At 39.2% G+C, this 27,862-nt stretch overlaps 1 protein-coding gene across 6 annotated transcripts in view; it reads right to left on the bottom strand.

Moving 5' to 3' along the window:
* Nucleotides 1–1,302: 1,302 nt before the first annotated feature.
* lrrc71 (leucine rich repeat containing 71) overlaps nt 1,303–27,862 on the bottom strand; it is a 40,430-nt gene continuing 13,870 nt past the window's right edge. For 3 of the 6 annotated variants that reach the window (XR_015849685.1, XR_015849687.1, XR_015849688.1), the window contains 7 exons: nt 24,177–24,223; nt 8,377–8,488; nt 3,580–3,671; nt 3,279–3,523; nt 2,539–2,629; nt 2,252–2,464; nt 1,305–2,183 (listed from right to left, as the gene is read on the bottom strand). Coding sequence is in view for 1 of the 6 variants with exons in the window: in XM_088328300.1 (XP_088184426.1) it covers nt 3,389–3,523; nt 3,580–3,671; nt 8,377–8,488; nt 24,177–24,223 (386 nt within the window). In the remaining 5 variants the exon portion in view is untranslated. Of the gene's footprint in view, nt 2,184–2,251; nt 2,465–2,538; nt 2,630–2,656; nt 3,524–3,579; nt 3,672–8,376; nt 8,489–24,176; nt 24,224–27,862 lie in introns of those variants that run through there. The other 3 variants (XR_015849689.1, XR_015849686.1, XM_088328300.1) reach the window with 3 other exon arrangements.

Here is a 27,862-nt window from a genome sequence, read left to right as displayed (position 1 = left end):
AAGAACGCTCTGTAACCTCCTCCTATCTCAAAGATGGGGCGGTGTTAGGTAATGACCGTGTCGGTGGTTGTTCAGAAACATTCTCCAGTTTCAATGTTTTGTCCCTTGATAGTCCAACACAGATGGTCAGTAGGGCCAAACAAACTATCTTAGGACCATTAGTTCTAAATATTATTAATATATCGCTATCCTCGGGTATTGTTCCTGTAGCCTTCAAGTCTGCCGTCTTTTAACCCACGCTTAAGAGACCTAACCTTGACCCAGAAGCCTAGGTAATTATAGGCCAGTGTCAAATCTGTCATTTTTTTGCAAAATTACTTGAAAAGGTCGCTGCACATCAGTTAAATTACTTCATGTCAGAAAATAACCTCTTTGAAACTGTCCAGTCAGCATTTAGGGCAAATCACTCTACTGTGACAGCCTTGGCTAAAGTAACTAATGATCTCCTTTTAGCAATAGATTCCGGTGCCTCATCAATGTTACTGTTGCTGGATCTCAGTGCTGCTTTTGATACTGTCGACCACAACATATTACTTGTTCGTCTGGAATGCATTGGTATCTCAGGAACTGTACTCTCATGGTTTAGGTCCTACCTGTCAGACAGGATGCAATGTGTTAACCATGGCAATCTGACCTCTAAATAATCTAATGTCCCCTGTGGTGTTCCACAGGGCTCCGTACTTGGCCCCCTTCTTTTTAGTATTTATATGATCCCGCTTGGTGACATTATCCGCAAGTATAATATTAGTTTCCATTGCTATGCAGATGACACTCAACTGTACCAGTATGTGCCACTGGAGACAACTGGACAGTTAAGTTGTAGAAATCTGGAGGCTTGCTGTTGGAATTATATACATATATTTATAAGTGTTCTCAGCCCTTTTTCTATAGTTTTCAGCCGTAAGCTGTTCTTCAAGGCCATGAGTTGTTTTTTGTTTCTGTCTGTTTCACATTCCAGTGGGTGCACCCTGACCTGTGCATGCCATAACTCAAGTTGTTTTTCACCAAGAACCTTAATATTAGAAGGGAGGGTTCGGAGAGTCTTCAGAGTGAGGAGGAGATTTGTAACAGCCTGGTCTCCGCCGCTCTCATTATAGTGATTAATAAAATAACCAATTCTCAAAATGACCGATTCTCTATGTCTTCTTTTATTTCAAAAAGTTTTATTAAAAATGTTGGGGACTTAAACCTAACACTTGCCATACTGAGATTCAAAGATGGATGTCACTTAATTTTTTGTGCCTTAACCCAGAAAAAACTGAAATGTTGATTATTGGTCCAGCTCACTGTCGTCAGTTGTTTTCAAACACTACCCTGAACCTAGACAAATGTAATATCACCCATAATGACTCGGTCAAAGATCTAGGTGTTATATTTGATCCTAATCTGTCGTTTCAGTCACAAGTGAAAATTATTACTAGAATAGCTTTCTACCACATCCGTAATATTGCAAAGTTTCGTTCGATGCTGTCCCGGCAGTAGGGGCGGCAGTAGCTCAGGAGGTAGAGCGATCGTTTTAGGATTAAGGGATCCCAGTTCGAATCCCGGCTTGTCCGTGTTACTTGTCGAAGTGTCCTTGGGTAAGACATTGAACCCCCGATTACCCCCAATAAGCAGGTTAGCGCCTTACATGGCTGCACAGATCACGGCCGCTATTGGGAAATGTGAAGCACAATATAAAGCGCTTTGGGAAGTAATTGACTTGAAAAGCGCTATATAAATGCAGATCATTTCATTTCATTTCATTTCATCCCAATCAGATGCAGAGGTTTTAACTCATGCTTTTATTACTTCTCGGTTTGATTACTGTAATGTATTGCTTTCTGGTCTCCCGATGTCTAGCATCAAAAGTTTGCAGCTGGTTCAGAATGCAGCAGCTAGACTTTTGACTAAGACCAAAAAGTTTGAACATATACTCCTGTACTGGCCAACTTGCACTGGCTCCCAGTCCACTTAAGATGTGACTTTGAGGTTCTTTTATTAACATATAAATGTTTGCATGGACTTGCACACTCTTATCTCTCAGATTTGATTTCCCCCTATGTTCCTGCACGGGGTCTGCGCTCGGAAAATGCCGGTTTACTGGTGACTCCGAGAGCCAAGAAGTCTGCAGGCTTGAGAGCGTTCTCCATCCGGGCCCCGGTGCTATGGAATGCCCTGCCTCCGGAGATATGATCTGCAACCTCAATGGAAGTTTTTAAATCAAGGCTTAAGACACACTTCTATTCCAAAGCTTATGATTAATGCCCACCTCATATTCTGTATTGTCATGTCTTTTTCCAACTGCCTGCTTAGTGGTGACACAAAGGAGAAGGACGATTGGAGATGAGTCAGCGGACCAGCGTTTGACCTGAAGCATGTGAACATCTGCATGGACCAGCTGGCAGAGATGGGAAGCTGCGTCGTGGCGGTCATAGACTTTCTGGACTAGTTTACAGGCTGGGGGCGTCGCTGCTGTCATACACTTTCCGGACAAATTTTCAACATGTTATCTAGTGTTTACTATGTTTGTGTACTGTAATGCTAAATGTAATTCACCCTGGTCATCCTGAAAGGGGGATACCACTTGTGAGGTCCTTCTCAAGGTTTCTCTTTTTCCTCACGCTGAGGTTTTTGAGTTGTTCCTTGCCTGCATGTTGGTTTAAGATCAGATAATTGTGTCATTGTAATCCTGTGCAGTCCTTTGAGACATTTTCGTGATTAAGGGCTATATAAATAAATTTTACTTGACTTTCCTTCATTTTTTCATATTTATTTTTCTTTATTCTAACCACTTATTTTCTCTTTTACTTTCTTTTTTCCTTTTTTTTATCTCCCCAATGCCATTTCCCTTTTTTTCATGAAAAGGCTTGGCAAAGAAATCTAACTTTTCTTTTTTTTTTTGTCACTTTGAGTCTCAGCAGTGTGTAATCTTTTGTTTTGTAGCGCAAATTTTATTATTGCACTACACAAAAGGGCGAGATCCACCGTGCGACTATTAGACATAGTCCCGTCAACAATTTCACAAACTATTACTTTTTTTGAAGGTGCGGCTTATTATCAGGTGCAGCTTGTAGTCCAGGAAATACGGTAAATGGATTATTCCTAAATAGAAACATGGGCTAAACATTAAAGGGACAGTGTGTAATATTTAGTGCCTCCTTAGTGGTACAAAAAAAACCTTTCATTCAGTAAAAAAATCCCCAAAACATTTATCTGAATTCTAGGTAAACGACATGAACAATCATACCAAATACATAGGTGTAAAAATTTGCATTTTTACATAGTGGACCCTATACCTAAGGTCGCCGCCATGTTTCTCTGCCGTCATGCCAATTGCTGTGGCACTGGTTTTCGTTCGCATTAGACAACAGGGCCATGTAGTGGTCAAATATTACACATTTGGGGTTTAAGTGTCGGAAGCAGGCTCGCCCTCCGCTTCCTCCTCGGGTTGCTCTTCGCTTTTCTTGTTGAGAGGATCTCGGAGCAACATCATTTCCTTCAACTTGATGTAGGCCTCGCAGTCAGTGGCAAAATGGTTCCTCTAAGACAGCCAAAGATGACTTGTCGGAATTGGTGACGTTTTAGAACTTTTCTTACCTGCAGACAGAGACGCAGGAGACCTCGGCCGCCATCTTGCATCTGCAAGGATGCCAGGAAGCAAGGCAGCGAAAGCTCGGTGATGCGGTTTCCTGCAAAGCCAGATCAGTTTTTCCTTTTTCAGATCTTGTCTAGGTGTGTACTAGTGAAGGGAATTGCTGCTCTTTTTCAAAAAACGGGTTTTTTTTTCGGTTCGGAAAGTTTCGCCTTACAAATGGCTCTTAAGATAGTTCTTGTTAGTATGATCCATTAAGTGGCCATTATTAAGTCACATTATGCACAAAATGACTTGAAAAGCTAAAAAAAGAGCTAACAAAAAAAGGAAAACAGACAAAAAGCTAGGAAAAAATACAAGAAAATAGAAAAAGAATGAAAAAAGAATAAAAAAGTCATAAGCTCCAAAAAGAAACAAAAGTCAATTAAAAAAAGGAAAAAAGAAAGGTGGGAAGTAAAAGAGAAAAAAGCAAGAACCACCCCCACAAAAAAAACCCAGTAAAAAGAAAATAAATAAATAAAGAAGAAATAGAAAAAACGAGAAAACTAAACGGCTAGAAAAATATATAAAAAAAATACAAAAAAGAAACAAAAGAATTTAAAAAAAAGAAAAAATGCAAGAAAAAAATTAAGCAAAGAGCTAAAGAAAAAACAATTCATAAAAAATACAAGAAAAATAGGAAAAGAGAAAAAGAATGAAAAAAAAAACGTAAAAAAGTCAAAAACTCCAAAAAAGAAGCAAAATACATTTTTTAATAAAAGGGTTAAAAACCATTAAAAAAAGCAAGGAAAATGAAAAAAAACAACTAAAAAAAGAAAAAAAAACGAGAATAAAATAAGAAAAAAGAGATGAAGAAGAAAAATAAAAAAGAAACTAAGATAAAAAAACAAGAAAAAAATTGAAATTATGGGAAGAAAAAAGAAACAAAAAGCTACAAAAAATAAGTGAAACGTTTCAAAAACGAAACAAAAGAACTAAAAAAAGAAAAAAAGGGGAGAAGAAATAAAGACAAGAAAAAAAATGAAAAAGCAAGAAAAACAAAATAAAAAGGTTGTAAAGGGGAAACAAAAAAGAAAAAACGAGGAATGAAAATGAGACAGAAAGAAAAAAACAACAAAGTTTTCAAAAAGGGAAAAAAGATAAAGGCTAAAAAAAGAAAAATCCAGGAAGAAAAGAAACAAAAGAGGAGTTTGAATAATAAAGGGAAAAAATAAATAATTCAAAACCTATGAAAAAACAAACAAAATTAAAAAAGGAAAACACGAAAGGAGAGAAAATAAAAAGCAAGAATAAAAAAGAAAAAGGGTAGGAAAAAGGGAAGCAAAGGAGGAAAAAGTAAAAAGAACAAGAGAAAAAAGCAGAAAAATAGTTAAAAACCCACAAAAAAAGAAACAAAAGAAGTTTTTTTTTTCAAAAAAAGAAAAATGGGAGAAAAAAAGTAGATGAAAGCTAGAAAAAAGAAAAATCCATAAAAAAATAAGGGGATAAATAAAATAAAAAAATGAAAAAAATAGAAAAAATAATTGAAAAGCTAGGAAAAGGGAAAACAAAAAAAGAAAAAGGGAAAATAGAAAAAGCATGTAAAAAGATGAAAAATCCGGGAAGAAATAAAGGAATAAATGCAAAAAGAAAAAAGCAAGACCATAGACCATAGACCAAGAGCTAGAAAAAAGACAAGTAGAAAAAAGAACAAAAACTGGGGAAAAAATCTAGGGAAAAAGAAAATAAGTGAAAAAAAAGAAAAATAATAAAAACAAGAAAACAATAAACGTTTTTGTCCCTTTAATCAGTATATTACCAATAATAATGTAGCATTGTGCAAAAAAAGAATTAAACTTTCCCAAAAAATATTCAACCAAATTATGATATTATTCTTTCACTCTCCAGCAGTGTTCCCTCTAAGCTGCGCGCGTGCGCAATTGCGCACTGCTCGCACATACTCAGCGCACAAGAAAATCTAGCCAGCACACAAAATGAGGGCTCAAAATTACTATTTAAGAAGCGACTCACGTCAAAGTTACAGTGCATGAAGGTAAAAATACACGGGTTCCCCGGACGTTGTGTTCTAAATGCGGTATTTTGAAGTTGAGTCAAAGGAGAACGAAGTTGAGTAAAGTTAGTAGAGTTTGTTGGGGAACCGGCTTCTTCGGCTCGGCTCACTAAAAGGAACCGGCTTTTTCGGGTCCTAAACAGCTCTTCGGGTTGTTTTTGCTTCTTTTATCCCAACATGACCAAATATTATGTAAAATTTTGCGCAAAATGACTTAAAGAAAGGGGGGATAGAACAAAATAGAAAAAAACACCAAAATGAAAAAGTAATGAAAAGCTGAGAAAAAATGAAACAAAAGGAAGAAAAAAAGAAGGAAACGTTTTGAAAAAAGACAGAAAAAAAGAAAAGAAAGAAATGTAGGAAAAAAAGTAAATAGAGAACAAAAAGAAAAAAGTAACAGCTTGGAAAAAATAAACACAATGAGATTTTCTTTTAAAGAAATTTAAAAAAAAAACACAGAAAAAAGAATAACAAGTTTGTGTTGCATTCAAATAATTTTCAATTATATCAAGTGAATCTTGTTGCCAACAATGTACTTCCACTAAAAAATGTGATTAAGTACAGTTCTGTATCTTACAACCGACTAAATAAGCCCCCAAAATGTTAATATTATGCGACAAAATATATCAGGAAATAAAAAGAAATGTATATCTTGTGAAGGACTTGTAAGAACAAACGACGTTTGTAGGCCGTACAACCTTTGCAATAGTACATGGGTCAATTAATTCAAACGAGAAAAATAATTTTGCATTGCCGGAAACTCAGCAAATTTGTAACTTAATGTCAAGTTTTGGACATGTTTGATAATTAATTATCTTGCCACACTTGGGATTATGGTGGCTCACTGTTGTTTCAAGCGTTGCTCACCGACTTTGTGTGAACGCTCAGACCCGTGGAAAATTAGAGGGAACATTGCTCTCCAGTGAACTTTTAAATGAAATGAAATGATCTGCATTTATTTAGCGCTTCTCAAGTCAATGACTTCCCAAAGCGCTTTACAATGTGATCCACATTTCCCAATAGCGGCCTTGTATTGCAGCCATGTAAGACGCTAACCTGCTTATTGGGGGTATTAGGGGTTCAGTGTCTTACCCAAGGACACTTCGGCATGTAACACGGACAAGCCGGGATTCGAACTGGGATCCCTCAATCCTAAAACGATCGCTCTACCTCCTGAGCTACTGCCGCACTCATTTAAACTATCAACCTTTATACTAAGCAACTTTAAAGTCAAACAACTCAGAATATCTGAAAAACGACAAAATGTCAATTAAACATCGTGAATTTTCAGTGCAACACAAAATAAACTATGAAATACAAGAATGAACCTGACATTTCATACCTAAAAAAGCTAATCGCAAACACATTTCCCCCCAAAAACAAATGAAAATATTTACAGATCTACAAAAAAAGGATAAAATACAAACCATTTCAAGCTTTTAGATACTCAACAAATCTAAAATCCAAGTACCGTATTTTCCGCACTATAAGGCGCACCGGGTTATAGGGCGCACCCCGAAAAATAGTTATTGGTCCTATTTTTGACATACATAAGACGCACCGGATTATAAGGCGCTACAATGGGAACGTGGACAAAACAGTCAGATAGTTCAGTCCAACTTATTACCCCCTTAACATTCCGAAAGCTTGCAAAGACGCAAATACGTGTCGAGAACACGTGCGGATGCGGTGTCCGTAAAATGTCACTCAAATGCATCGTTCCATCATTCGGAAGGTTAAAGTCTTGGGATTCAAGAAATGATAACCATTCCTTAGTATCTATTTTCTTTTTCGCTCGCAACTTTACTGTGCATATGACAATAAACACTTGGAATTGAGTTTAATTTAAAAATAGACACTCCATTCCATCCATTATCTGCACCGCTTATCACAGAAACATCGAGTTCAGTCTAAAACAAAGATACAGGGACAATAAAAAACCCGGAATAGCTCACCGAAGTCGTTGTGTTCATAATAATGTGCAGTCAATGTCCTCTTATATCCGTGAGGGTAGTAAATCCAGGAGAATACAATATTTACAAATACAGAATAGAAAAAAATGCTTTCTCTATGCCGTCAGCCACATGCTATACACATTCATCTTTTTCGGCCAATCGCAGGCTTTGTTTCGCCGTTTAAGCCAATGGCAGCCTGTAAATGATAAAAAGGATCCGCCCTTGACCTCCGAATAACTTTAGCCAATAGTGATCGATTCAACTGATGATTGACACATCTTTTTCGGCCAATTGCAGGCTTTGTTTGCCGTTTAAGCCAATGGCAGCCTGTAAATGATAAAAAGGATCCGCCTCTTGACCTCCAAATAACTTTAGCCAATAGTGATCGATTCAAATGATGATTGACACATTGGTTAGCCAATGAAACGCCGGTAAATAAATCCCAGCATCCACCGTGTACTACTTGGCGTTCGGGGGAAAATCTAGTCGGCGGCTGCAAGTTAGTTGGAAAACTTTGCAACTTTAAAATTGATCCATAAATAAGGCGCACTGTATTATAAGGCGCATGGTCAGCTTTTGAAAAATATAAAGGCTTTTAGGTGCGCCTTATAGTGCGGAAAATACGGTAACTGAATCCATTGGAAAAAAAAATACATATTGACCAATCGCAAGAGGAAAAAAAGCGTTTGGAGGGGAACCACCCTCTTGATTGGTGGGGAGCCTCCTGCTGTCTTTTGCTTCCAAGAGACATAGAGCCATTTTGTTCACGAACGACACATCAACAGGTGTGTACTTACCTGCCAGGTTGAGGGAGGCCAGGGTTGTGTTGCCGGGCAGAACTAGCTCGCCGTTCCTCTGCTGCACCGATTCGTTGAGGAGGGGGCTCGCCATCTCCGCAGGTTTCTTGTGCTGATCAAATCAAAATAAACGAGTACGGTAAATTCCAGACTACAAGCCGCTCCTTTATTTATTAAACATTTTAAACATGGTGGTTCACAATAAAATGCTTATCTTTTTTTTTTTTTTGTTTGTTTTTTTGCAAGACGAATGGTGTCGGCAGTGACTTCTGACAAGCTGCCTGCACCTAGCTGCTAGTTTAAAATTGGTGCAGACCATGGAATCAGCCAGGTTATTTCAAATCAAGTATAGCGATTTCTGCCAAGTGCTCTAATTGTCAAAGTGAAGAAATTCAATGAAGCACGGGAAACGGCGGGAGTAACAATGACTCCCTTGGCAGCCAAATGCCACGTCATCTAATTAGTGATGCGCGTAAATGGATAACCGAGATTCCCACTGTCCCTATGGTGTAAGATCAAGATTTGGGCAGAATCAGTGGGGCAATGTCTAGTACAGAAAGGTAACACGTTTTGCCGAGATTAAGACCCTCATTTGAGGACTGTGTCCGCAGCTGCCAATCTCAATTTACTATCAGTATTTGTTAAGAGGTTAAATGCTCCTACAAAATTAATTCAGGCATGAATATAGGTCAGTGATTAAAAAAGTGAGACGGGTCTGGAGGAAATACATAACATGCACACCTAATTTTTTTTTGTTTCAAATCCCTGAATGTCGGCTTCATCATCAGATACACCAAAACGTTGCTTTTTTGCGTTTGTGTATATCATTCACAACGACTTTCTTTTTTTCTCCATTCTCTCACATTCTTCTCTGGTACTGTGAATATAAAATAGTGTGATAATGGAATAAAAACTAATGTACGTTACACACGAGTGAATAAAGTACTTTTGCCTGCGCGAACTACACTTATTTTTATAAAAACGCACCTGAAACGCCTGATTCACTCTGGGAAATCTCACAATAAACACCCCTACCCACCACCCCACCTCTCAAAACATTTTCTCCTCGGATATATTTTCAACCCTAAAAACACCGAATTTCCCCTAAAGGTGCGAGATTTTCATGCCCGTTAATTAAATTGGAATTAACATGAAAAGTATGGATGAATTATCTTTAAATTTGAATAAAACCAAAGTAATATTCTTTGGTAATCGCAAGGCAAATCAAGATTTAGAAGTAAAAATGGATGGTGCTGCAATAGACGCTGTATCAAGAAAGTTTTTAGGGGTCATAATAGACAATAAACTAAGCTGAAAAACACACATCAGGGGCAGCACGGAGGCGCAGTGGTAGGCGCGTGTGCGGCACAGTTCTATGGTCTTGGGAACCTCCTGTGTGGGTTCAAATCCAGCTACCGGACTTACTGTGCAGAGTTTGTATGTTCTCCCCGTGCTTGCGTGGGTTTCCTCCGGGCACTCCGGTTTCCTCCCACATTCCAAAGACATGCATTTCAGGTGGATTGGCCGGTCCAAATTGTCCCTAGGTGTGAATGAGCGAGCGAGTTGTCTGTCCCTGTGTGCCCTGCGATTGGCTGGCAACCAGTTCAGGGTGTCCCCTGCCCGCGGCCCCACTGAGGATAAGCGGTGCAGCTAATGAGTTGAGATGAGACACACATCAGACACATACAAACTAAAGTATCTAAAAGCATTTCAATAATTAACAAAGCCAAATTAATTTTAAACTATAATGCATTTTATTTTTTTATATTATTCTGTAGTTCTGCCGTACTTAACATATTGTGCAGAAGTCTATCTATCTATCTACCTTGGTCATATCCCTCAAGAAGGGTGACCGACAGCAAGGCACACACATACAATAACAAAGAAAATAAAAGGGAAATAAATAACAAAAAAAAAACACACACAAATTTTTTTGGACCATGGCCAACCCAATTGCCTAAACACCCAAACAAGTTAGGCACCTCGGCACCCAAGTTGGTCATGGTTTCATCCCTCCAGATGAAACGGGACACCAGAAAGCGGCCATGTCACTCGGGTCAGGGTGACACAACACACTCTTTTGTTCAACAGCAGGGCCCGACAGCTTTCACTGCCGCATCATACGGGTGCCCAGCCCATCCTTAAGAACGCGTCCACAATCCCACTATCCTTTCACAACACCTCTCCACTCCTTTCAATCACCCAAAAGAGCTCTAGCTTCAATTATATTTAGACCTCTTTCCTGCAGTGCACTCATAACACCATTCATCCACGTCAATCGCGGCCTTCCTCTTGGTCTCCTTCCATTGACTTCTGCTCTGTAGATCCTCTTCAACATTCGCTCCTCATCCATCCTCTCCATGTGTTGTTGTAGAAAATAGACTTGCATTTGTAGAATAGAGTTGCATACATTTAGAAATGTAGAAAGACTTGCTTACATTGCTTACAGTAGTGAGGGAATGTTGACATCATTCGAGAAGATCCTTGGCAAGACAGTTGAGTTTCCCTAAAAGGGCATGAGACCTGCAAGGCCCCTCTTCAAGGACTCTCTGAGCAAACTGAGGCGAACAACATGTCCTAATAAGGGTACGACAGCATCTTCCTTGTTTTTACTGAGGACTAGGGCCGCCTTTTGGGTTGTACTCAAACTGAAGCTATAAAAGCGTTGTTATGTCTGGAGTTCTCTGAGTTTCTTTGGGATGACGAAATAAAAGGCTCCCCCTCATGGCAAGCTCCGGTGCACTTTATTAAATCACGTAAGAAGACTTAAAAGATTATCAAACCTACATTTTCTCCTACATTAAATGGCGCCCTAACGTGTTTTTTGGCTCAAATTGACTTCTTGTCGTGAACGCTGCCCCGACGAGTGGTTGAGGTAAGGACAAGGTTTTTCTTTCCTTATTTCAGGGTAAGTGAAGTGCATTGGGGCCTGTGACGTGAGGGCTAAAATTTTGAAATTCGTGCACGTGGATAATCCGTCTGTAGTCCGGCAACAAGTTGGACGGGTTGTATGAGTTGAGATGAGATTTATGTCCGGCAACAATCTTGTGCTCAGGGATTGTTGTGATGTTTTTTGGTCGGGTTCCGGGGAGTCTAGATGAAGTAACAGTGAAGTGTCGGTGTTTGTGCATTTAGTGACGGTTCAGTCCTCCTTGTGATGATAAAGGGATCAGTCTAGAAAGCGGTGATATGACGTCATCATTTGCTGATATTTTCGGTGACAGAGAGTAGACGATCTGTTAAGGGTCATACGGGGGTGTGTGTTTTTTTTTTTATGTGAAGAGTTATACCGGCAGAGGTTAATGAGCAGATGTTCAGATGTTGTATTATTGAGATAACTTCGCGGATAGACAGCGTCTGAGGAGCTGTGTGTGTGAAGTGCTGACGTGTTTTCGTTCTGAGCGATATCTCGCTCGGGAATTTTCTTGTGACGGTTCAGTCCTCCGTGTTGATGGTAAAGGGATCGGTCTAGAAAGCGTCATCATTTGCTGATATTTTCGGTGACAGAGAGTAGACGATCTGTTAAGGGTCATACGGGGGTGTGTGTTTTTTTATGTGAAGAGTTATACCGGCAGAGGTTAATGAGCAGATGTTCAGATGTTGTATTATTGAGATGACTTCCCATATAGACAGCGTCTGAGGAGCTGTGTGTGTGAAGTGCTGACGTATTTTCGTTCTGAGCGATATCTCGCTCGGGAATTTTCTGCACTCTGAAAAATTATACCGACAGGGGTACAATGGGCAGATGATAAGATGTTGTATTGTTGAGATGACTTCGCGTATAAACATCGACTGGGGAGCTGTATGTGGGAATTGCTGACATATTTTCGCTCTGAGCGATATCTTGCTCGGGAATGTTTGGCTGTTGGTGTGTGCGTGAGTATGTTTGAAACGTGTGTAATCAGAGCGTGGAGTGTGCAAGTTAATTTAGCTATGGCTTTTCTCCCCCTTCTCCGTTTTGACCCGTTCTCCGCTCCATCCCCCCATCTGCCTTCTTGTCTCCCTAGACGATGGTTTCAAAACAAGGTGCGAACAAATTTTGTAAGAATTTCACGAAGTACTCACGACGACAATACCTTTTTTACCTTGGGTACAGACGGCAGAGGGGTATTTCGGACGGATGGTCATGATGTGTCTTTTGGTGAATGTTTTTTTCTCCTCGGCTACGCGTGTAAGTATTAACTATTTGTGTGCTGAGAGGGTTTGTGTGAGGAACGCGCAGGCGAATTTAATTATTTCCTTTTTTTCGGCTGCAATTGGGGATTTGTAAAGAAAAAAAAGGAAAACAAAAAAAAGGGCAAAATAATAAATAAAGAGGGGAGTGACTATTTTTATTTGTATGCAAATCTCGCCAGCTTCGTCTGCGTGTGGCCTTTTAATTTGTGAGATCTTGTTCCGTTAAACGTGATATGTATAGTTTGGGTAAATTAAGGAAACGATTTGTCAAGCATTTTCAAAAGACAATGAGGAGCAGATTACTCGATCTTGAGGAAGACCATGAAAAATTTAAGAATTTAATTGCTAAGGTGATGTCTTCATGGTCATTTAACCTAGACTAAACATCCGAGTTTGTAAACATGACCGATTTAACAGGATTCTGAAGTCAAACGGACTGTTGAAAAGAGCTGAAGATGGACAGAAAAACAAGCAAAGAACAAACAGAGACGTTCACTCATCCATTGTCTGCGCCGCTTGTCTACAGCAGGGTCGTGGGGACACTGGAGCACATCCAGGCTGTCCTCAAACAGTGAGCAGGGGGCAATCTGAACTGATTGCAGCCAGTTTCGAGGAGAAAGAGGAGGAAAACTGGTGACGACCAAGGTCAGTGTTGCACTGATAAGGCTCATACGCATTCCAGCAGCGGATTGCGAGTGGAACGTCACAATGGACTGAGCCAGACGTCCAAGGCCGGGGCGGTGATAACGAACGGCACGAGTCTGCATTGAATCACGTTAGGATCTTGTTGATTGACGTAGTGTTTACAAATCTGAGGAATATTGATACATTTGGATTGTAAATTATTTTATTTTTAACACAGGAATACCACTAAAATTGTATTTTGAATCTGCTTTCCAGGAAAACGGTGATGTGTCTCTCCAGATGCAGGAGCATCAGGAGGATTATTAAGGAGAATAGGTAACAGGGGAATACCTTTGATTTTATATTAGTTGCAATAGCACAATTTAAAAACATTGTGCAAGGGGGGAGGTTGTAAAATAGCTGGAGAAATAAGGTTACAGGTCTCCATATTTACGGCCCACGGTAGACGAAGTGCTCAACCAGTATATGACATCTGTGCAGAGAATAATATCAGGAGCAGATCCATCAAATGATCTAGGTGCGGAAACAGTAATTAAGTTTTTGATCAGAGAAGTTATTCCGCGATTTGGTATACCGTCTGAAATAAGCTCACATAATCGTAAAAAGCATTAGTTCAAAAGGTCGTGGAAAGAGTAAATGGAATATTAAAATCAAAGATAAACAAGATCTGTGTGAGTACTAGGCTCAACTGAGGGGATGCGCTAAAGTTAGCACTGATGAGTTATTGCATGCAAACTCATTGGATCACGCATTTAACACTGCATGAAATGCTAACAGGCAGACCAGCGCCGCATCTGAGAGGTCCCTATAAGGGGCCGCCACTTGAGCAACTACAAACTGAACTGAGAGACTGTATGAGACAATTGACGGCTGTCATCTACCGGCTGTTTAAGAGACGAGGGTCCAAGGTCGAACAACCATTGGGGAAGACGGTGGTCCCAGGGGATATCGTCTACATCAAGGTTTCGACGAAAGTGGAACCAACCGAGGCGTGAGGGATCGTACACCGTCGTGAGGGCAACGCCGGCCGCAGTCCAGGTCGAGGGCAGCTCAACCTGGTACCATCTGAACCACTGTACCAAGGCTCACGCTGCCACCGTCAATGGGATCAACCAAGATCAACAGGGCAGTAATGTTAAATTAGGAAAACAAGATGTGTATGATAAAGTGGTGTGTGGTAATAAGTTGTTTGATATGGTTGTCACTAGGAGCAGAGCTCGAGAAATCGCAACGGCGAATGGAAATCGCGGGTCCGGAAGTGCAGACCTTGAAGCATCAAAAAGACAGCAGCCCGGTTAAGTGTGACACTACTGTACAACATGTCAAAACGGTTGAGAATTTGGAAAGTACAGGTACATTTTACCTCATGAAAGGCTCACTGGCCCTGAGGTATGGAAGCTCGAAAGTACCAAAGTTATATTATTACAGGAAAAAAGAAAAAAAAGAAAATGTGAGATAAGACGAAAACGTGTAAAATATAATTTGTAAAATATGGCGTCATAAGAAACATGCACTCAAAATCTTTTAAAGGGACAGTGTGTATAAATTGACCCCAAGATGTCTCTGCATTGTGTAGTGCAACCGAAATAAAAGTGCTTAACAGGATAAATAAGGAGAGTCACAGTGCCCAAAGAAGCACTATGTTCTTCTAATTATTGTGTCATATCCACTGCCTCTAGGTGATGCTCATGTTATGGAAAACTCCAGTAACTCCAGTTTACAGTCACGTTGTCACACCAGCAGTCCCTGTTTTGGATGTAAATTGCTAAAAATACTTTATAAGAAAGCTGATTAAACGATTTAGGTTCACTATCGAGACATTTTTTAATAGAAACTCACAGGAAAAAACTTTAACCCAAAACAAACGTTAACATTTTATCCAGAAGCTGTAGCAAAGCAACTCAAACAATTTGATTGGGTGGGTGTTAGGAACTATAAACAGGACATGCGAATTTTACTCCATTGCCCAGCGCCTGTGCTAAAAGTAAATACTAAGTATCTACAGTTTCAGGAATTTTTGACATTTTCACAAAATTAACTTTGCTTACACCAGGTTTTAAATCAATAAATTTAAGACAAAATGACAGACAAAATGAGCCTCAGCACTCATAAGTGACGGCGGGAGGGAGTCGAATTTTAAGTCCTACACCTCTTTTGATATGGAACACTCAAACGTCACACAGTGAAATTAAATTCGCTGAAGGAAAAATACCGTAGAAGTACTACGACAGTAATACAGTAATACAGAAATGCCACTAGAGATATACTAAACATTATCACAAAACTAACGATTCAATATAGTGCTTTAAAACAAAGACATAGTACACTACATCAATTGAAAATAAATAACTACAAGACTAAATACCAAGTTAAGTACAAGCCGGATCTCTTCAATGAATTGAGAAAAAAGCCGTTTTGTCTAATAAAAAAGACTGACTTAATCAATAACCAACAACAATGACGTAATCTTGAAGCGACGAGATCTCATTAGCTAAGATCGACGGGCAGAAAAATAACAACTCATACAGCAAAACCAAAATAACGATAAGGCTTGTAATGCGTTAAATCTTTGTTAAAGAGGAATTAAATGATAATGACAGTTTAAAGGAAAAGGTTGCGTCCCCAGCATAAATGATGCGTCTAGGACACAGGTACATGGTCAAGTGAAAACACTGAGTGTATAATATCAGATAATTATACAGAATAGTTTAAAAAGAAAGAATGTTTAAGTAACAGAACTAATCATCTCTCGTTGAATATGCGAATGGAAAAAGGGTAAGAACATTTGAGACGTGTAGTTTTGCTCCTAATAAAGCAAGGACGAGTAAAGCAAAGAGGACGACATATTAGTATACGACATATTAACATACAACATAAGTTATTTAAATAAGAATAATTTGCTGAAAAATGGGTATGAGAAACTTGCGACAAAAGTATGAAAATCAACACATTATGTAGTGTTTTTGGAGTTCCTCAGGGTCTTGAAAAGCACTATATAAATGCAGACCATTTATGATAGAATAGAATATACCTTTACGGACATAGTTACGGAACGGGATAACATAGTGTAACTGACAATTAAATTTGGCATGACACTCCATCTTCAAAGTGAGGTAAAGGAACGGAAAAGATAAGGTTTAATACAGTATTTACAAAAAAAACACAAATACATACCACACAATACATAAAAATTGTATTATAAAAAGAAAGGTGCTGAGCACGGGGGTAAACAAGTTAATCGAACACATTTTTCCACAATTGGGTCAGAATTAAACCTCTAGGGTTTAATCCAGCCATGCATTTGCAGTTAACCAAAAGAGAACAAGAAATGAGATGGCACAGTATTACAATAATAATATAAATGAAATTACTAGGAAACGAAATATGGAGCTTAAAAACAGGGACGTAGTATATGGTGTTGCTATAATTCTAAAAAGACCAACTACAGGAATTCTGCAAGAATACTGCTACAAAACTACAACAGCGTTAATACTAGCACTACTAAAGAAATCCTTCAAACATAAAGCCTCAGGTGTACTACAACCTACTTCGAAAATATTACAGAATCTTATTTTGTAAATGTTATAAGATACTACTGCAGGAATGGTTGAGTTAAGTGCAGACCGGACCAGAACTCAATCGCGTAACGACCAGTTACTTTTATTTAGCAAAATTGTCCAACACCCAGGGACAAAACAAAACAAAAACAGGCTTACAGGCAAACAGGAACTCAGACTAGGAATACTCACAAAACAGGCTTTTACTCAGAACGGGCAAGCTGGACATGACAGGGATACTACATACGTGCACAACTACAATAACACAGTTGTACCTCTACTTATACGTTTAATTGGTTCTAGCAGTTAATATGGAATAATGAAACTGTTGTAAATCGAAACACATTATCAATTTGAAATTGATTGAAACGGGATTAGTCCGTTCCGAATGCAACCGAACCTTGTTGAATCAACTGCAATTGCCCTGAAGGTATGCTGGTGTTCAGTAGAGGTTCATACATATACACAAAATAAATAAACATGAATTAATATAATGAAATATAACATCATAATTGTAAATGAGGAAAACTGGATGTGTCCCCAGGCCCGTGACGCCAAAAGTTTGCCCACCCTTGACCTAGAACCATTGTTTTTTGGACGATGGACTGGTGGTTACTTGCACTTTTAATGACAGATTTTTTTTTTAGGTTCTTTCTAAAAAGCAGAATAAAAGCAAAATTTTGAGCTGTTTATAGGTGATGATGAAATAAGTCAATATATTCTCTATAGAGCGTGCTGTCTCGTTTGGTCTCATGTTATAGTCGTCAAAGTTCCATTCCACACCATTTAGTTATTAATGTCGATACAACGAAACACACACACAAACACACACACTGCTGTCGTCTTAATAAAACTGAATCGTCTCCAAGTCTCTGCACCACACAACACAGTCGGCACAATCCCACTCTCAGTCCACTCTTGGCGTCCATACTCATTCTCTTGTTGTTCATCACTCTCCTCAGAGCACCCAAAACCTTGCTTCCTTGATTGAGTAGAAGGACGTGTATAAATAGTGCAATTCGCAATAGAAGACAAATTTGAACTACTGAAATTCCGAGTATTATGGGATGAGTCAGACGAAAGAGAGACGTGCAACCAGTCGAAGTGCCGACTGACTACCAGAGACCAAATATGTTAACGACAGTACAGACTAGAGTAACGGATAATAAGCCAAGCCTTAACAACTGGTGGACCACTCCAGCACCTAAAGTGACGATACAGACGAGAGTGGTAACGACACACCAAAGATCAGAGAAACCTACACCCACGGCGACAGCACTGAAGAGTGAGGTTACAACGCCAACGGCCAAAAATGAGTGCACTGCCAGTACGTAAAATTCAGGAAAATTGTGTAGGAAAGGAAAACCATAACAAAAACTCGGTAGTTGTGTAGGCGCATGGCTTCAATGTGCACTGACTTAATTAAACTAATTAACTTAAATTTTTGTGGGCCATCTGTCTTGTCTTATGTTTTATGTTTGTTCAATGTTGTAAGTGTTTGTATTCTTTCCTGTATTCTTATCTTTCTTGTCTTATATGGTTGTCCAGCGCTGGCGTTTAATCGGCCCACGTAACTGAAAGAAATAACAGAAAACTATCGAAGGAAAAAGAAAAAGGAAGAAATACTGTGCTCATTGAAACGAGAAAAACGTTTTTTAAAGAGTATGATGGTTTGGAATGTATTGTTTTAGATGGAAACGATAGCACATCAAAATAGTAGATTTAGTTGGTTTGGTAAAAAAAAAAAAATGGAAATAAGATGAAATTAAGTGAGATGGTTATATGTCAATTTCCCATTTAGACTGGTGGGCTAGAAAGCAAGTGTTAATATTCAATATTCAATATTTATCTGGATAACTCCGGATAGGACCGCAGAATGGATTAATTACATTTATTGATTTATTACAACCAACGACGTTTTATTTATTACACTAACAAGGCCTTTAGTACAATAGGAGAACGTCATGATTCTTATCTGGCGGCATCAACGGTCGGGAAAACCTACACTAGATGATGGAGCATCTGAGGGAATGGACACATACGATGATCTGGACTAAATGAAATATCTAATAGTACTTTCGGTTGACACACAACACACAATAGCGCTAGGAATAATAGCCACAAATATGTTGTTTTCTAATTGTGATTCTCTTGTTGGTATGTCACACTGCCGGGGAGTAAGCTGCTGTCTAGGATGGTCAGGATGCGTCGTCGCTTCCGGGTTCTTGGGCTGCATGGAAACTGCGCGTGATGCCTGCTGGGATGAACACTCACTCCAACATCTGACTTCACGACACCCGTTGACGAATACGACAATGCATGATCTTCAAAATGTTCACGGGGGTCAGGCCGGAGGCCGATGTGTATACTGTATCACTATCCAGTCATGCACTCATCTTGAAATGTATCAACGACTGTTACCAAAATTTGTTATCACTTATCGGTTCATTTATTCATTTACCTTTATCACGTACCGATCAGCCGTCGATGGTCTACGTGTATAATCCAGTATGTACAGATAAAGATAAATGAAGGGGGGCTTAGTGCATGGGTCAGGTGTTTGGAGTGTTGGGGTTTTTTTTGTTATCGAAACATGAATAACAAGAGTTGGGATAATCGCAGCAGGCTGACCGCCAGGATTTTTATTTTTATTTTGATTCCGATAATTCTGTCCGTGTAGCTATGATTTAAGATATTTTACCACTACCCTGTATTGATTTTTCAATTTTAATTTCCATTCAAAGTGGGAGTTATAAACTCCCAAAGGGGGGATATGTTGTGGAAAATAGACTTGCATTTGTAGAATAGAGTTGCATACATTTAGAAATGTAGAAAGACTTGCTTACATTGCTTACAGTAGTGAGGGAATGTTGACATCATTCGAGAAAATCCTTGGCAAGACAGTTGAGTTTCCCTAAAAGGGCATGAGACCTGCAAGGCCCATCTTCAAGGACTCTCTGAGCAAACTGAGGCGAACAACATGTCCTAATAAGGGTACGACAGCATCTTCCTTGTTTTTACTGAGGACTAGGGCCGCCTTTTGGGTTGTACTCAAACTGAAGCTATAAAAGCGTTGTTATGTCTGGTGTTCTCTGAGTTTCTTTGGGATGACGAAATAAAAGGCTCCCCCTCATGGCAAGCTCCGGTGCACTTAAATCATGTAAGAAGACTTAAAAGATTATCGAACCTACATTTTCTCCTACAGTGTCCAAATCAACCGAGTACTCTCTTATCAACACGCTTGCTCAGTTCCACGACTACTCCAGTTCTGTCTCCCACAAATTCATTTCTCAGTCTATCCAATCTTGTCACTCCTAACAGTCCTCAAACACTTCATCTCAAAAACATTCAACTTCCTTCTTAAATCTGCGTTCAGGCTCCAAGTCTCTGCACCATACAACACAGTTGGTACAATCACACTCTCATACAGTCCCCTCTTAACATCCATACTCATACTCTTGTTGTTCATCACTCTCCTCAGAGCACCCAAAACCTTGCTTCCTTGATTCACTCTGTGCAATACATCACACTCCATTCCACCAACTGCAGCCACATCACAACCCAAGTACCTAAAGCTTTCAACTTCTTCCAGCACCTGTCCATGCAACCTGATTTCTAACGTCATGCCCACTCCATCACGTGAACACTTCATCACCTTACTCTTCCCAACATTGACACATAACTTACGCCTATCACATACTCTTCCAAACTTCGTTACCAACCTTCTCAATGTTTCCTCAGAATCAGCCACAAGCGCTGTGTCATCTGCAAACAACAACTGACTTACCTGCCACACTGTTCCACTGTTGTCCATCATGTCTGCACCTCTGCCAAAAACTCTTGCATTCACCTCTCCCACCACACCATCCATGTACACATTAAAAAGCCATGGTGACGTCACACACCCCTGTCTCACACCAGTCAACACAGGGAACCACTCACTTGTCTCACTCCCTACTCTTACACATGCTCTGCTGTTCATATAAAAACTCTTCAATGCTTTCAACAACTTTCTACTACCATCACTTGCCACAACGCCTCTCTATCAACTCTGTCATACGCCTTTTCCAAGTCCATGAAAGCCAAATAAACATCCTTACCTTTTGCAAAATATTTCTCACACACCTGTCGTACTGCAAACACCTGATCCCTATATCCTCTTCCTTTCCTGAAACCACTCTGCTCCTCCATCACCACCTCATTCGTTCTTTTTACAGCAGACAACAAACTGATACCTCTCGAATTGCGACAATCATACTTATCACCTTTACCCTTATACAATGGCACCACACATGCACTACACCAATCAACAAGGAACCACACCACTTAAAAAGCATACATTCAACAAGCGTACTAACCAGTCAATCATAGCTGTGGCACTTTTTTTCAGGCATTCAGCAGTACAACCATCCAACCCAGGTGCCTTCCCCCCTTTCATTTCTTTCACTGCCTCCTTTACCTCCCATGTTTCCACAGGCTTCACATTTAAATCACCCAACACGGGCATTCTCTCCATACCATCGATCGCCTCGACTCTCACTTCTCTCCCATCCTCCACATTTAGCAACTCCTCAAAATACTCTGCCCATCTCGTCCTGACTGCACTACCGCTAACCAGCAATCTACCATCCTTATCTTTCACTTTCTCTTCCTTTCCAGACTCACTGTTTCTTACTCTTTTCACTTCTTTCCAGAACACTTTTCTCCTTTCCACAAAGTTCACTCCTGTCTTTCGACACCATTCATCATTTACTTTTCTTTTCGCTGCTTTCACTTCCGCTTTTACCAACCTTTTCTTCACTTTATATCTTTCATACGCATCGCCACTCTTATCTTGCAGCCACTCCTCAAAGGCACATCTCTTTACTGTCACAGCCTCTGATACTTCATCATTCCACCATTCACTTCCTTTCCTAATACCTCGACCAACTTTTCTCATTCCACACACTTCTTTTGCACTCCTCAACACTGCCTCTTAAACCACTTCCATTCAATTTCCACACTCTCCATTTCTCTTCTACTAACCCGTTCATACTCTTCCCTTATCCTCTCTTTAAACTCTCTTTCCTTTACTGCCTTATTCAACTCTGACATTTTCACCTCTTCCCTCACACTCTTCTTATAACTAGCCTTCCACGATCCATCTATTCCAACAATCTACTTAACATCCCTTTCTTAACCACTACATAATCCATCAGTGCTCCGTCCACCATCTTGCCACTATCCACTCTGACAAAGGTATACTTATTCACGTCCCTCTTTTTAAACAATATATTTCCAATCACCAACTCATTTTCCACACATAACTCAATCAGTTTCTTACCACTCTTATTTCTTCCTGGTACTTCATATCTACCAATCACATTTTCCACCGTTTCATCACCCACTCTAGCATTCAGGTCACGTAGTATTACCACTTTCCACCCTTCTTTCGCACTTGCCACACATTCGGACAAGTCCTTCCAGAACTCCTCTCTCTCCTCAGCGCTTCTCTCTGAACCAGGTCCATATGCACTTATAAACATCCATACTTCTACACCCCACTTCAACCTCACCCACATCAATCTGGAAGATATCTCTTTCCACTCCACCAGTTTTTCCTTTGCTTTCTCACAAGCACAGCCACTCATTCTCTAGCATGTCCACCCGTAACTCCAGACCTTCTACCATACATACCTCCAAGCTGTAATTCACCCTTTCCTTTCATCTTTGTTTCACTCCAGGCTAACACATCAACCTTCCTTTTAGTCATCATCCTTCCAATCTCCTCTTTCTTCCACTCAGTCGCTTTACTTCCACATCCTCTCACATTTAATGACCATATAACTAGGGTTTGCGAGACCTTTCGGTCTCCCGCCCCCCTTTATTTGCCTTGCTGTCTCTTAGGGAGTAGAGATAGAGAGAAGAGGATCCCCAGTCCCCTCGCTCTCTCCACTTAAGTTGCCTCTTAGGACACACAGCGGACCATGGTGGGAGAATTCTCTTACCTCTCACAAGGAGAGGACCCCTCACCACAGGGTGCAAATATGGGCAATTATGACAATTTTAATTCATATGTTTTTCTTGTTTTTCAGAAGATCTGTGTCTAAATTGTTTGAGATATAATTGTAAAGTTAATTTGGTGTATTTTATCATTTTTTTATAGCACTGAAGAGTTAATATTTTCAATTTACTGTATATTTTATTGTTTTGCATTTTTATGGATTCTGTGTTGTCGTTTGACTTTAAATCTGTTCAGAGTGTAAAAAGCTAAAAGTGTTCTGTATTTTACATTTTTTGTGAATCTGTAAATACTTTATATTTATTGTGTTTTTCATGGATACAATCTTTCACTTTGAATCTACTCAAAATAAACACATAAATAATTTGAGTATAGATACAAAAAATACTCCAAATGCAAAATCCTTTAAATGGAGAGAGAGAGCTTTTAATATGACAAAAGCAAAGGACAAAACGTCTTCCCCATAAGGTTTGTTTTTCAACTAAAAATAGGAGAGTAAAGAATCAGTTAACCCTTAAACAAAGCTGAAAGTGTATTTTAGTATTCTATAGCCTACGTTATTCGTTGTTGCACTGAAAAGTAAATAATTTTTATATTTTTGTTGTGTTGGGGTTTTCAGGGATCTGGTATTGCTTGAGCTTAAAGTTGCAGAGCAGAAACAACTAGAAAGTTTGAATTAAGTAGGCTAAAAGTTAACTGAATATTGATGTTATAATTCTAGAAAAACAATACATATTTTATGAACGACGATACTGCACTAAAAAAACAAAACAAAGAAATATGAGAAGCCGTTTGGACCCGAAAGACCAGGCTCTTTTCAGTGAGTAGAGCTGAAAGAGCCTGTTCTTAAGAAGAGCTGTAATTTCCATGACTAGTTTAATGCACCTGTCCTTTTGTATGCAACCAGTAGGGGGCAGTCACGCTCCACATGACAACTTAATAGTGAGGGCCATCATCTGTGTCATTTTTACACACTCTTGTCTGATTTTTCTTCATTTATTGAGTCAGACTGCCAGGAAACATGGCTATGGCAATGATTTCAAGCATTTTCAAGCACTTCACCCAAAATTCATAAATTTCACTGACCTTGAAAACCAAACATTCAAATGTAGGCATTTTTGAGGATTTCGGGCACCTGTATGAACCCTGTTAATATGGACTGGTGCGGGAACAGATTGCAAACGAGTGTCGTAATGACACCAAATGTGTTACGCTTCTTTACTGGACATTTCCCCGCTGATTTTTCTCAAATGTAAGAAAAGGACGTGAATGAGTTCATTCTTATAACTGTTGCTCAAAATCCAGTGCGGTTTGTTTAAAAGATTTTCATCCTTAAATTTGTGCATGCAGATTTTAATCAGGTGCGTTTTTTAGTCCGGAATTGACAGTAAATAAGAAAGGATGATGGTTCGCTAATGTACCTCCTGATCCAACACATGGTTCTTCTCTTCTGTGTCTTGCCCTTCAGCTGCAAAATGACAAATATCAAGAAATAAAAGATGGGTCATTGAAGTATCCAGTAGTGGGCTACCATTATTTGGGGGCATACCCAGCAAGTATCTCAGGGAAGGGCAAACTTTTTTGAGTGGGGGTCAACATTAGGTTAAAACATTTTTGTGAAAGGGTCTGGGCCAGGAGTAATAAAAATAAAAGTACTGTATTTTTTCGTATATAATGCGCATTCATGTATAGTGCAAACCCCTGTTTTTTTATGAAAAATCACTGAAAATGTCAGGTACCAGCACATAAAACAGGGAGCAGAACACACTCGTGTAACGTTACTCACAGTTTATTTGGGAGAAGAGAAAGGAGCGCACACTCGATCCGGAGATCGTTGGTCGCGGGGAGTAGATAGCTCGAAACGGGAAAGTGATCAAAATCAAACAGATCGTGGCGAGAGCAAAACAGGAGCAAAACACAGGAAAACGGAGATTCTCAGGGCTTGACGTGTCAAAACAGAGTTGCGCAGACGCTCCGACAAAAGACAACTCACAGGACAGCGTTTAAGTAGTGACAGGGAGCAATCTGTCAACGAGTTTCAGATGGTGTCCATGGGCGGGGCCAATTGGGCGCCATGGCAACCGTGACAAAAAATTGTGTATCACTTTTTCTCACCTCAAACTAAGCATCGTAAAAGACAAACGTTGAATACGTGTGTCCGTGATTAAAATCATTTATTGACAACGTAAACTATGAAGAAAATACAAACATAAAATTGACGATTAATTTTTTTCACGTCCTTAAAAATCCGATTCATCATCAGGTACATCAGAGTTGTTTCCCTCGTCGTGGTTTTTTTGTGTTTATTTACACAGTGCCTTGTAAAAGTATTGCCCCCCCCCAAAAAAACGTTTCTACTAATTGCCATATATCAGGCATTAAACTTATAGACAAAACAACTGAAAATATTTTCCAAGAATCAACAACATGTGAGAGCATTGTGAAGAGAACATTTTACATTTTATTTTGGGCCCAAAATTTTAAAAAAATGAAGAGTAGGCCTTGCAAAACAATTGGCCCACTTTGAGTAAATACTTTGTACAAATTGTTTTTGCTGCAATCACAGTAACAAGTCTTTTTAGGAATGTCTCTAAACGTTTTGCACATTTTGAAACATAAATATTCTCCTATTCTTCCTTACAAAAAAGCTCAAGTTTCCTAAGGTTTGATGGTGATCGTTTGTGCACAGCATTTTTCCGATCTTTTCACAAATGCTGTATAGGATTAAGGTCTGGAAATTGGCTTGGCTGTTCTAACACTATTGTTACTTTAAACCATTCCATTTGTGAACCTGCGCCCAATTCTCAGGTCTCTTGCAGACTCCCAACAGATTCTTTACCAGAATGGCCCTGTATAGGCTTGATCTATCTTCCCATTAACTATAACGATCTTCCGAGTCCCTGCTTAAGAAGAAGAACCCCAAGCAGGATGCTGCTACCACTATGTTTGACAGTTGGGTTGGTGTTTTCAGGGTCATGTGCAGTGTTACCCTTACACCAAACGTAACGCTTTGTATTCAGCCCAAAAAGTACAATTTTGCTCTCATCTGACCAGAGCACCACCTTGTTCTACATGGTATTTGCGTCTCCCGTGTGACTTCTTGCAAATGCCAAACGTGGCTTTTTATTGTAATTTTTCAGAAAGGGTTTTCCTTTTTCTACACTTGCATATAGGTCAAATTTATTTAAAGTACGATTAAAGGTTGTCTTATGCACAGAGTGTCCCCCCTCAGCTGAATATGCCTGCAGGTCATCCAATAGAATCCTGGTTGCTCTTGGTTGCTTCTCTGATTAGTTTTCTCCTTGTTTGGGGCAAAGGTTTAGAGGGAATGCCAGGTCTTGGTAGATTTGCAGTGTTTTAATGCTCTCTCATTTTGATATTGCTCACACAGTGCTCAAGGAGATGTGTAAATGTTGCCAAATCTTCCGTTATCTCATTCCTGCTTTAAACCTTTCCACAATACCTAATTGGTATAATGGCGGCGCCCTCTGTTGGCTGCGGCTGCATCGACTCGCTACAACGGGTCAGGTGTATCGACATTTCGTTCTGTGTACATTGTTACAAAGAATGACAATACAAAGGAAATTATTATTATTATTATTAACTGTGTCACGGTGCCATGGCGCCCAACTGGCCCTGTCCGTGTGGCGGCAGCTGCAGTTTGTTGGCAGATTGGCTCCCTGTCAGCATATAAACTCTGTCCGGTCAGTCCCCTTTTGTCGGTCCGTCTGCGAATCTCTGTTTTTACACTGTAAGCCCTTTTTCGCCTGTCCCGTTTTTCAATAATTGCAAAAATACGTCAATATACTATCGTAAAACCCTGTGTATAACGCAAAACCGAACTTTGATTAGTTTTATAGGTTAAAAGAGTGCGTTAAATACATCTGATATTTGAGGTGAACGTTCTCCATTCGGGCCCCAATGTTGTGCAATCCTCTGCCCCCTGAGATTCAATCTGCAACCTCAGTGGAACTGTTTAAATCTAGGCTTAAACCAAACTTCTATTCTATAGCTTATGAATGACTTGTATTTCCTGTTGATGACATATGTGTATTAATTGTTATTACATTGCCTGAGCATCCTGGAAGGGGGATTACCTCATGTGCGGACCCTTCTTAAGGTTTCTTTGTTATCCTCATGTTGAGGTTTTGAGTTTTTCCTTGCCCTCATGTAGGTTTTAAAACAGGGGATGGTGTAACAATAGTCTGTGGTTTGCAATAATCTTTGGTCTGTGCAGCCCTTTGAGACTCCTTGTGATTGAGGGCTATATAATAAACTTAACTTGACTTAAAAGAAAGATAATGTATCCCTATCCATTTTTTCTCATATCATAACTGCCATTTTGAAAAGACATCTCCCTTTCACTGTAAACACACAATTGATACAACAAATAAATGATAAAAATGGAGATGAGTATTTTCGGGATAGTAGGGACGATATGCACCTATGAATAAATAAACATGCATACATTACAGAATTTTCTATAAGGCCTAACCTTGTATCCAATAACCAGGTTTATTTAGAGGCAAAATCAGATTTCATAATATTTATAGTTTATAGTTTTTTTTCTGATGTTTTTTTTTAATGTAACTCTTACTGTAGTTTTAATTCCCTGCACTCTATAGTCCAGTGTGCTTTATATATGACAATATATAACAAATAGCTCACAGAAAAATATTTTGAGGGTTTGCCTCTTAATTTATAATAAATTGCACCTAATAGTACGGGAAATATGGGAAATGTTAAGTTTAATTTATTATTTAGAATTGTCTTTACTTGAATTGATAACGTTTGTTTGCAGCAAGATTAGACATGGCGTAAACATTTAATAAAAACTTAAAAACAAAAATAAGATTTAAAATAGCATTTCAGGATAAATAGGAATTTATCTGGTTTGGGAAAAATGTAATATATTATTTCCATTTTTAAGCATTAAGTTTGACCATATTCATTGAATAACTCCCCCACACCAATTTTTTTTTTGTTTTGCATTACAAAATATGCTAAATATGTTGATTTATCACATAAATAAACAAAAATAGAAAGAAAGGAATGTAGCCAGCAATTTAAATGTTACGGCAACATAAATGCTTGATGAAAAACATTT

Source organism: Urocampus carinirostris, chromosome 2 (genome assembly GCF_059441175.1).
Source record: "Urocampus carinirostris isolate Australia breed hairy pipefish chromosome 2, RoL_Ucar_1.0, whole genome shotgun sequence".
Lineage (NCBI taxonomy): Eukaryota > Metazoa > Chordata > Actinopteri > Syngnathiformes > Syngnathidae > Urocampus > Urocampus carinirostris.
This window is presented reverse-complemented; position numbering and strand designations above follow the sequence as displayed.